Consider the following 12,658-nt stretch of genomic DNA (forward strand, 5'->3'; position numbering starts at 1 on the left):
ATTTTATTTTTAAACAAAATACATTTAATTAGTAATCCTTTTTAAATTATTTTTTATTTTTTTTAATTTGAAAATCACTAACATAGTATTTTTTATTTTTTATTTAAATAAATTTTATCAATAGTCTTTTTTAAATGTAAGTACTTTTTTTTGTAAATGTAAGTACTTTTTTGGTACATTTGTTTCATTTTATAGACATAAGTAATTTTTTGGTTCAAAAAGTTTATGACTTAATTATTCAAAATATGAAAGTTTATTGGTTTTTTCCCTGTTATCAAGGATAAAAGTGTCATTTAATTATTTAAAAAGTGTAATAATTATGCATTTTACAATTGTGTGTCGTTTTTATTGTGGACATTTATTTTACGACTAAAATTCTATTTAGTTATAAAAGAAACGAATATTACCAAAATACCTACTTATGTCAAAAATATCAAAAAGACATTTATGATTTTTATAGAAAGACAAGAACATGACCACAAAAACAAGAAAAATGTAGAGAACCCTTTGGAATTAGATGCTTTCAAATCAAATCTTGATTTGCAATTTTTGAAATATTATTTTGGTTGATATTCGAGAAATTTAATAAATACAGTCTTAAATGACTAAATACTGTAAAAAATAAAAAGAACTGTAACTTTGAATTAATTACTGATATTATGTACAGGTAATTCCACTTCGACTAGAGCATAGTTTCTTGCACATCGACATTCCAAGAACTGGTTATTTATTATCGACCCATGAAAGGTACATCGAATTTTGAAGGCACCGTGTTTCCATACGCATACAGTTCATGATATATTTTTAATTATGTTGTCGGTATATATTCCCGGGTTTATTTGTCGTGTTTATTTTGTTTGATCGGCTATTTTACGATATTTGAGTTAAAATCAAGTATAGTATGGGTTGTATACGTTATTTTGGCTCTTTATCTTTCGATGGTTGTAGAATTGGAGGTAGTTTTCAAGAATAAAAGCGTATTTCGGCATATAGAATATCAATCTTGTAGTTTGGCCTTGTCAATGCCGTCTTGGATCAATTAATATTACTAATGACCTGATAATTGTTCCAATGAAAACAACAGTATTTCTTTCAAATAAAGTATTAATTAGATATTATGTGAGCTTATTAATATAAATACGTCTTTTAACTCTAACAAATTTGATTGATTATATAACATGTAAAAAAAACCACCATACTGTCATTATAAACCTGTTCCAAAAAAAACTACTGATTATTTTTAAGATTCAGAAAATTCTGTTAAACAATACAACCTTTTTCATTTTATTTTAGTTGTTAAATGAATACAAATTACGGGCTTGTTTTTTTTTTTTTCAAAATTACCTTTTAATACCATATAAATTTGATTCGTTCAGAAGTTTAGGTATTAAGAGCGTTTGTTTTATTTTTAAATTAAGAGCTTAAAAGTTCTAAATGTCCTCTGAAATTTTAAGTGATAAATATATCTCTTAATACCTCTTAATCATAATTTGTCCTCTACCACATGGTTCATATTTTGGGGGATAGAAGAGATTTGTTAGCAAAAATTATTCATCTTTTATACTTTTGTAAAAAAAAAACTATTTCTCTTTTATATATTTTTGCACGAGTTTGACCGATTAAGATTTCAAACTTCATACGTAAAAACAAACAATCTTAATGATCCATATTTCAGACTTCAGAACCACCTCTTATAAATCAAAAATAAAATCATACTTCAGACTTCAACACATCATAAAAAAACAAAGGCCACCTGTATGTTTATTAAAACTCTTACTGAAAATTTGATAATATATTTATATTAATTTATATATTAATTCAATAATTAAAATATCTAAAAGATAAAATATAAAAAAAAATTGTCATTTTCAATTTAGAGCAATCAAAGTCTTGTTAATCCCATTTACTATTCATTTTAATCTAAAAAATGCAACTAGTCTTTCAACTTGCCATTTTTATATGCAAGTGACAATGATTTGTACCAAGTTAATACAAACAACCAAAATAATTCAATTATTTATAATTTAATATTTACTTTTAATTAATAATTAAATATTTTAAATATCATCTACTGATGGGTACTTTACAAAACTCTTATCTAGTAAGTGTTTACTAGATCACTGATCTTACCAGATGAACATGGCAAGGACCAAATATTTTATTTAGTAAAACCGAACCAAGAGTCTTACCGGATCAATGTTTATCGGGTAAATTGTTGTATATGATGTCGTTTTAATGGACTAGAATATTAATTACCAAGTAACTTGGGTGAGTTAAATTTTTTACAGACCATGAATATGGACAACTTCTTAAAGTATGTAATATAATATTTACGGTTTTCTTGTTCCTATAACTCTTTATCCCAACAGTTATGCACGTCAACTAAAACAAAATACCGATCATACTTGCTTCTCACTCAACTAAAACAAATACGTACAAGAAATAGAACCATAAACGGACCATCACAATAAAACCCTGAATCTCTTGTAGTTTAATCTTGACTAAGTTCTTTTTTTGAAGTATATAATATTTATATATATGACAAATACAACAAATAAACTCATACACCTTCCTCATCTTTTGTGAGGTTTGAACCTCTAACCTCATAGGAGGCCAAAGTTTACAATACCGCTAGGTAAACAACATTAACTAAGAAACAAAACCAAATCATTATTTATATGTATGTTGTTATCAAGCGTTAATCAGGGATGGGACGTGATATTATTTATAGTAATGTTTGTATCGTCATCGTTTAATATGTTCTAATTTTTTATTGGTTATAAATTTAACGACGATTAAAAGTGTAATCATTTTCAGGAGGGATGTTGTCGGAATAAATTATGATTCTAAAATGTTAATAAAAACGACAACACTAATTTCATAAATATATTTTTAAAGCATGGGTGTCGTGTGACATGACGATACATTTGCATGCTAAATCTTGCTTAGAAAGTGAAATTTGGATTTATTTTAATTATAATTATTTAAATATTAAACAATTCATTTTATTTTGTTAACCAACATTTGGCCAATTGGAACAATTCCATTAAAGCATCAACAATAAATGTATTTTATTATTAAAGATTTGAAACATGTTATATGAAACTATTTGTAACAATCCGTACCATATGGATAGTAGGTGAAAATTGTTATTTCGTATAAGTCTTAAGTAGTGAGCTACCAATAACTTTCACCATGGTTTAAAGTTGGATTCGAAGTTATTGAGTTACTCTGTTGCTTTGGGCTTTGGGGGTGTTACAAATGGTATCAGAGCTGATCCCTGTACCATCAGGATGGGAGTAAACCTCATCAGGTATGATGAGTCCTCAAGAGTGGGTGTTTGTAACATCTTAGACGAATCCCACATTGCCGATAACAATGATGAAGATTCTAGATAGACCTGATGAGGACGTCAGGAGTTTGTAACAACTTGTCTCATATGCATAAAAGATGAAATTTTTAGCTCCTTATAAGTTTTATAGTAGTGGGCTACTAATAACTTCCACAATAGTTTTAAGTTGGATTTGAAGTTATTGGGACAGTCCGTTAGGGGTGTCACATTATTAATTATAAAACAACATGATGTTATTTATATCAAATCAAAGAAAAATGAGCACTTTAATTTTCTAAGTTGATTAAATTTAACATTCTTCAATAAAAAAGTAATACAAAATTAAATGGCATTTTTGCAAAAATTGAAAAGGATGATTGAAAATTATTTTTGAATTTGAAATTTGTTATTTATATGACAAGATATTCAGAGGAAAAAAAAAGGTTTTGTATTAGTAATCCCAACCGGTCTCACATGATATTTAACCCTTGAGGAATCCATTGTGAGTGGGCTATTACAGACTTAACCGAAAACAAGGCATGTGAGAGGGTCCAGACTCAAACCCGAGACTAGTGAAATTTTGAGCAGACGTCTCTTCATCTCTTAAGCTAACAGGACTACATGCCAAGCGTTTATACCATGATACGAATTTTACTGATCAACTTGTTTAACACATATATGTTGCATCCTTTGATCGATAACTGATGTACCGGCAGTAACCATTGAAGCATCATCGTCCTTCTTCCGATAGATGCTTGTCATTAGAAGGGATGCTCAATTGGGATTCTTTTTCTTACATACAGAGCATTTCCAACAGATATGTTATTATTATTTTTTTCTTTTTTCTAAATTTGGAGATTCCTCCATTTTCTCTCAGTATTCTTAATCGTGCCTTAGTATTCTCGCCGAGACCGGTCTCAATGTAGATTGTTACTATTTCAACTCAGGACCGATTTGGACCCGCCCCAGCTCGGCTCGAAACCAATTTTTAGCCATGTGTACTTGATACCATCGATTTAAGAATATTTTCAAGATATTTATGTCCTCACCATAAAAGTTAGTACATGGAGCTTTTTAAAACCTTTAGCTTTTTAAATGCATCTTATCTCCCGTTTAGTACTTGAAGATCATGCTTTATGGACCATACCCGACCTCACATTTTTGAGGTTTTGTGGGTTCGACACAATATCTCATCGAACGAGAGCATGGATAGGATTTTGTCGATTTAACATTGTTTTTGCAACTGGTTCACAAATGGTGCGTTTGGTATACATACATTATAGAACAACACAAGACGAGACTAAACAGAACAATTGTTCAATGTTTGGTATGACAAAACTGGACACAACAGGACAAATAAGATGATCAATTTATCCCTAACGAGTTCTTTATATATTTTGATTAATTATGTGGTTTATTAAATTATAATAGAATAAAATAAATATTTATAACAAAAATAATTTGAAAGTATATTGTTGTAAATAAGTAAAAAAAATGAAAGTACAATGCTATAATAAAAGAGATTTATGAAATTAGATTGTTATTTCGTGCATTTTGAACATAAATGAATTTGATTGAATAAATTGATTATTTTGGTTAATTTTTGTTTTTTCTTCCACCTATTTAAAACATTTTAATAAATATAATTAATTTTATCGGATAATTAAAATAAATACATTTATTGAACTAATTGATTACACATAATGCATTTGCCTACTTGAAATTTTATATCTATATAATTGGCCAACTTTGATATGTATTTATCACTTATAAAGATTTGCTTTCACTGTCAATATTCTATTGGGTTTTAAATATCCTTCTAAATTAAAGGTAGGTATGTATATGTAAACGAACCGAACGTTCAGCGAACCGTTCGTGAACCGTTCGGCGGGAAGTTCGTTTACGTTCGTTTATTTAATAATCGAACGAACATGAACACATTTTTTGTTCGTTTAGTTAAACGAACGAACATGAACAAGAGTCTCGTTCGTTCATTTATGTTCGTGAACGTTCATTCATTTATCGTTCGTTTACGTTCGTTTATATTCGTTTATATATTAAATTTAATATATAATCTTTTATTTATTTACTTTGAATTCAAATAATATTTATTTATATTCGTTTAATATGTTCGTTTAGCCCGTTTGTTTATGTTCGTTCGTTTACGTTCGTTTAGCATGTTAACGAACGAACATAAACGAACACGAACACACCTTATTTCTAAACGAACGAACACGAACACAAAGATTTTCGTTCGTTTACCGTTCGTGTTCGTTCGTTTGTTCGGTTAAGTTAAACGAACGAACATGAACAAGCCTTCGTTCGTGTTCGTTCGGTTCGTTTACAGCCCTATATATGGGTTGAGTTGGTCATGTTGGAAGTATTTGAACAGTTCAACTCAATGTTTGTGGTTTGAAAGATCTCCACCCAACTCAACTCAAATCAAATCAAATCATGCGGGTTGGATTGGTTGGGACCGTTGGGTGATCAGGTTGGAACTTTGATACGTCGTTTACAATTTAGTTAAGTGTTTGCGCTTGAACGAAGTAAAATAAAAATGATAACATACAAAAAAAAACTACCAAACTCAAAAAATAAAGTTGAAAGTTCATGCAAATAAGAAAATAAAATTACGATTAAAATTGCAATATAATTTTGAATATATATAATTACGAAATGGTCTAATGTCTAATGTCAAATGTACATATTTTAATCACCGGGTTGGGTTGAGTTGGGTTGAGGGATTAGGTTCAAATATCCATAACCCAATAAATACCGATTGACCCAATTTTGTTTCAACTATGTTGAGGTATCTCGGGTTGAGTGTTTTGTAGGTTTTCCTTTTTCAGGTCGGGTTGGCCGGACTAATCGGTATTTTGAGACCCCATGTATTTAATTAATTAAGAAATAATTATATAAGTCAGTACGTGACTACCATGGTATGCGACTTTCAGTATCGTGTATCAACCAAATTTGTATATTTGGTACGGTTTTATCAACCAACTGTAATTAATACCAAATTGATATGGTGAGTAAACATTGTTTATTAGTTTCGTACAAAATTGTCACCCCTGATTACTATCATTGCGTGGACTTGTGAGTTGTTGAGCGGGGTTCCGTGCACCTGTTAAACCAATTTTCACAAGTAAAACTTTTTTAGAATATGAAAGATGCACCAACTAAATTTGAGTGGTGCTTCGAGATATTAAAAAATACAATGAATATTAACCAAAATACTGAAGCAGTCTCTGTAAATTAATTTGAAAAACTGAAAGAGTTCATCGAAATCAACCAAAAAAACTTAAATAAAATCTCTTAAAATCAACCAAAAGACCCAAAAAAATCCTTCAAGACATTCTAATATTGGTTAAAAACACATTGGCCAACTTCACAAGGTGCACCCCGTCGACAAAAATGATGGGTCCGCCACTCGAGATTATTAACAGAAAAAATATTATTGGGCCATAATTGATAGATAGCAAAGTCTAGGGACCAAAAGGTAAAAAATATGTTATTCTATTTTCCTCTGCCTTCAACGACGACGTATTTCTCCTTGGGTTTCAGTCTCGCTGCTTTTCGGCATCGATCGAAAATTGGGGGCTTAAATACATGTCCAATTAGCAGAGCTCGATCTGATCGAAGAAGAAGAAGAGTGAATCGAAGATGGTGAACATGACGACGTTTTTCGGGATGTCACTTGGTGCTTTCGTCTTCTGGCAATCAATGGATAAGGTTCATGTCTGGATTGCTCTTCACCAGGACGAAAAGGTCTCACAATCTCTCTATCTTTCTATATCTATATCTGTATTTATCAATATATGCAAATATCTATCTATGTGGTTTGATTTTGATCGTGCTTTGATGTTTGCTTCTAGATGTGCTGCCATGATTTTCAAAATTAGGGTTCAAATTATACGTCTTGGTAGATTGTTTTCTGAAGTTGTATTTTAACCTGAGAAAAACCATACATTTCCGGTTAGTTGAATCGTGAATCTAATTGTTGAACATTAACAACAATAATACGAATTGACTGGAGCTCAGAGGTTTGGATTTTGGATTAAGAATTGGAATCGGAATTGGGGAAAAATCAGTAGGTTATTTGTAAATTTCATTTATGTGATCCAATTCAATGGATTTTGGTATTCTGCTGGGAGTTAAATCAGTTGAAAATGTGCTTGACTTTCACCTCCAAACCTAGAACTGGGTACTTGCAAACGGTATGTTAATGAATCGGGTACTACTGAATAGCTCCAGGTGACGATATTAACCATTTTTTTGTGTGTCAAGTGCTCAAACAAATAGGGTAGAGAGGTTTTCATGTGTTTCTCCTAGATACATGTGTAAAAGTACATGACTCTTAGGGGCTGATTATCAAACACTTACCTTATTGGGTGAGTATGACAAGGATCGAGAATCTTACCCATTAAGAGGCATAAAAAGAACCAAAAATCTTACCCGGTAAACACTTACCGGCTAAAAGACTCTTACCAACAATCCATATTTATGGCCGAAAATGTTACTCGATAAGGTAAGTGAAGGTGGTGACTCTTGCTGATAAGCATTTGGTAAATGCAAGGAAGGACCCACTCTATTGGATATGCTGGTACATGCCACCGCTTCGTTCATTTTTCGTAGTGTAAAAAATTATAGGGTCATGAAAGATGTCACCGTGTCAATTTGTTTTGTACAACCGTATATATTTTGAAACTACAATGGTGACACAAGTTTCCCTTGGTAAAGTTGGTTTGCATGGCTTTTCTCCTACCCTAGACCTGGGTTCCAATCCTGTTTGCGTCGTTTTCCTTGGTTTTTAGTTTTTAGTTTCAGATTTATTATGTTTCTAAAAATTTTGCAATAAAAGACTCGAGCACAACCTCACATATGAAAAGCAAAGGCACTAACCAATACACCAAGGATGATTTTGTGAAAAAATATCCATATCTTTGTTTCTTATAGTCAAATGGTGTCACCACTTGAAAAAAAATCTACGTCCGCCTCTGGGTAAACAGCCCCATAGTCTCTTATTTGGTGTTGCAAGAGCTCTTTCATAATATATAAAATGGTGGTTAGAGTCCAAGGAATGTCTTGATTGGCATGCATATGATTTTAAGTATATGAAATGTGAACAACATATCCCTAATGAAAGTGAAAATATTGGTTACAGTGGTTGTACGAGTACAAAGGCTGTTTAATCATTTCCATCCATGGTGTGGGTGTTTTTGTACCATGTCAGCATATAGATATGATACAACTGTTTTAATCAAACTTTTCTTATAACGAAAACCATTTGTTACAAATATTTTTTGAACCATGAGTACTATTCGTCTGGCTAGAGTAAGGGGGCAAGAGTAACCACCCTCGCTTACCTTGTTGGGTTAACATTCTCGGCCATCAAAATGGCTTGTTTGTGACCGTCTCTTACCTAGTAAATGCTAACCGGGTAAGAGTCTTCTCCCTTACTTACTGGGTAAGAACCTCGGTTGTTGTCATATCTCTTACTGGGTAAGATTCTCGGTCCTTTCCCATGCTCTCCTGGTATGGTACGCGACCCTGTAAGCGTTTGGTAAACGGCCCCTAAGTGATCAAAAGGCTGGTTGACTTTTTGATTTTCTGTTCTGAAGCCTGCATTTGTTGGTTACAGAGTTGACAACAATGATGCTTTCTGGAAATAAATGATGCATTTTTCAACCTCAAGATTTGAAGTCTTTGAACTTTGGAGGAACTATGTTATGCCTAGGTTGAAATCGATGACATATATTATTACCGAAAGAAAGGTCAGTGAAAGAATTGTGAGACCATAAGTTCAACCTCAAAGTCCAAGTATGTTACTTTGAGAATGGATGGGATTCCTTGATACATGTGAGAGGTCACTCCTACATACATCCCATCCCCCCACCTTTGGGTTGGATACAGTGGCGGTCCTAGGAATTTCTTTGAGCGGGTGCACCTTAAAGGTGGACCAAAGGTCGTCAAACTTGCGGTTTGACCGTAGAAGAAAGTCAACACGGTTTGACTTAGGAAAAAGTCAATTGTATCAATTTGAGGAGTAAAATACATTTTCTCAAATGGAATCGACATTGATCTTTAAAATAAACATATGTTGCCTTGAAAAGGAGATAAAAGGCAACAATTTTATGATGAATTGACCTTGGGAAGGAAAATAGACGATGAAAAAAATAATAAAATCAAAATCGGAGAAAATTTAACAAAAGGTTGCCTTGGCATAGTGGTAGTAATACTTATAATCGCACTTGTGGTTGTGAGTTCAATCCTTTTTAACTATATTTTTGCTGCTAATAATTTTAGAAATAGCATTTTAGGACTCGAGCCCTCGAGCCTAAAATTAAAAGATATAATAGTGAACTTTCACCTAAAAGATTTGAACCCATGACCTCTTGTATATAAAGTGGTAATCCAACCATCCCACTTGTGCTTGGTTATGTTATGGATTTGGTTTTAAAGTATTTAAGGGCACCGCTCAAAATCAAGCGGGTGCACCTTTCAGACGGCTAATTTTTTCTCTTGCAATAATCGAGTGAGCGGGTGCATGGGTATCCGCCCAGCTCCTAATAGGTCCTCCCCTGATTGGTTATACCGGGCTTTATTTTGTTTGGTTTGGTTTGATAAGAGAATGATATGGGTTCTAATTGTATCCATGACTGCAGCAAGAAAGAATGGAGAAGGAAGCAGAGATCAGGAGAGTGAGGGAGCAGTTGCTACAAGAAAACAAAGAAAGAGAATCTCTTGCTTAATTTTCCCAATTCTTGGTTTGATTTGCCATTTATCTGCAAACCTTTGTGCTTTTCCCTTGGATCAAATGGTTGTTTGATTTGCCTGTGTTTTTTATCAGGACATGCCTTGTGGATTAAGCAGATACCCATGATTATTGTTCAATAAGTTTGTCTTCTTTAATTACTATTTTGTGCCTAAACAATTGGTGTCTTAGGGGTTGTTTGGTTGGTTTTTCATTTAGGGCCTGTTTGTTAGCTGCTTGATGAGCTTAATGGGACTCGCAACTTATTTGGTCATATATACATGATTGTTTCATAGTAGCTTAAAGATATGGAAAGTGGCTTATTTAGTAAGCTTCTAGGGGAGCTTTATGTAGAAAGCCAAGTTTTTTCTAAACCCTCTCAAACAAAAACCTCTCTCAATCTATAAAGACATTAATCTACACAAACGTCTTTATCCATTGGGAAGATTTTTATTTTAGAGGGTTTTTAAATTGATAGAAGAAGTGCGCTCTTTAATTGGATGTGGCAAGTTTGGAAAAAACCTGACTTTCTTCATAAAGCTCCCCTTTATAAACCAACTGAATAAGCCACTTTCTGTATCATTATTAAGCTACTACCAAAGAGTCGTGTATAGCTGACCGAATAAACTGTGAATCTCATCAAGCTAAATAAATAGGCGCTTACTTTCATATCAAGAGATCTGGCTGTTAAAAGTTTGATTCAACGTCTGACTTTCACATCATAGAGATAATAGGTTTGGAAAGGGTTAGACTAATTGCACCTCTCTCTATTATTAAACGCACACCCTTACCTAAATATGGTTTCCTCCTTGTACACGTTAACATCAAAACTCATTTTTTACATTCTCAATACACGAATCGACCTGATTTTGACATTAAAGTGGGTGTAAATAGCAATTCCTTTTGGAAAACAACCACCCCTTGGGTATGTTTGAAGAGTTGTTTCCTGCTTGTGCGCTTGGTACGTGGAACCGGACAGAATATGACTGAAACAAAAACATGTCGTTCCAACTCCCACGTTTGACGGAGGAGTTGGTATGTGACAGACATGGACCGAGTGGGACAAAAATATAGTTTATTTTCTTGTCAAAATAAATGGAATAAAAATAGAATATGAGACAAAAAAAAAAAAGCAAATTAAATAAATTAGTCAGTTGAAAGAAGAAATTAGACACGTGAGAATCACGTTTTAATTTTTATATTGTTTTAAAAATGTTGGAAAATAGACTGCACATTGAGTAGCAGTGTGACTGCAACAAAAACAAATATCCAGGAGAAGGTATGGATATGTCTGCTTCTGTCATATATACGCACATGGCGCAGGTTAGCTTTAACATCTCTCATCAAACTAAGCTACACACTGGTGTTTACTGCCATATGAGTAGAAGACTCCCCCACTCTTCTTTCCCTGAATATTAAATCCGTAAATTTATGAAAACATTTAAACTATTTTTTTATGAAAAAAATATTAAAAATTTTCATTTTAAATGGTTTAGATATTATTTTAAATGTAAAAAAAAAAAAATAGTTTATGTTAGCGGCTATCAAGTGCCCATCCTCACTTATCTTGTATATATTTCTGGCCATCAAAATATATTGTTAGCAAACTTTTTAGTCGGCAAGTGTTAACCAGGGACCAGGGTGAAAGTTTTCTCCCTCATGACTAGGTAAGATTTTGGATCATTATCGAATAAAATTCTTGATTATTATCATTCTCATTTTGTAAGGTAAATGATTACTACCAAAGAGACTTTGGTCTAACAGTATCATAGTCTTCGGCCTCTTAGGAGATTAGGGGTTCAAACCTCACACAAGATGATATGGTTTCATACAACAATCATGCAAATGCAGATACATTGTTCCTCAACATGCGTTGTGCAAAAATAAATATGTTATGAGAACATGCTCGCAATTATCAGAGTGATAACGACAATAAAAGACTCATTTTAAAATCGAGATAGTTAAGCATATAAACATCGACTAACATTTTATAACATTGGTTTGTCAATGAAACGATATCATTCAAAGAGATCCATACTTTGATTCGATGATTTTATGCGACAATGATATTGTCATCTTGGATCTTGTTCAAACATTAACAATAACCAAATAAAAGAAGACGAGAACCACCAAATCACATGTGATTAACGCTACACGCATGTCACACCCCAAGACCCAAAAGTTGTGACTACTAACCATAAAAGACTAAAACTTAACAGCGGAAGTCTAAACACAATCATAATGTATTAAAAGAAAATTAATCAACTCGTCAACTTAAATAATTATTGGTAACGGAGCGGCCTCGTGTCATACTTAAATCTTCGTTACCCCTTCGAGCTACCCGCTACAACGCCTCTTGGAGAGATGCATACTAAAAATGCCAACTTTCGCCTAGTGAGTTGTGTTATTCTTGCTTTTGCTCAAGGCCACCACCACGTTTCTGTTTGAACGCCACCTCGGTTCCCCTTTCAAGACTATAAACGTACATGGTTGGGCAACATGATCAATCCCGTACATGGTTGTTTCGACTGCTAACCCCCCCACACAGTAGTGCTCTAGTAGCGTACAACCCC

At 32.9% G+C, this 12,658-nt stretch overlaps 1 protein-coding gene across 1 annotated transcript; it reads left to right on the plus strand.

Moving 5' to 3' along the window:
* Nucleotides 1–6,892: 6,892 nt before the first annotated feature.
* Nucleotides 6,893–10,262, plus strand: LOC112501474. Its single transcript, XM_025105115.1, has 2 exons — nt 6,893–7,099; nt 9,997–10,262. Exons 1-2 carry the CDS (start codon nt 6,995–6,997, stop codon nt 10,081–10,083), a joined length of 192 nt encoding a protein of 63 aa, XP_024960883.1. The 5' UTR covers nt 6,893–6,994; the 3' UTR covers nt 10,084–10,262.
* Nucleotides 10,263–12,658: the final 2,396 nt, after the last annotated feature.

This window comes from Cynara cardunculus, unplaced genomic scaffold (genome assembly GCF_001531365.2).
Source record: "Cynara cardunculus var. scolymus isolate 2C unplaced genomic scaffold, CcrdV1 Un_Scaffold_192, whole genome shotgun sequence".
Taxonomy (NCBI): Eukaryota; Viridiplantae; Streptophyta; class Magnoliopsida; order Asterales; family Asteraceae; genus Cynara; species Cynara cardunculus.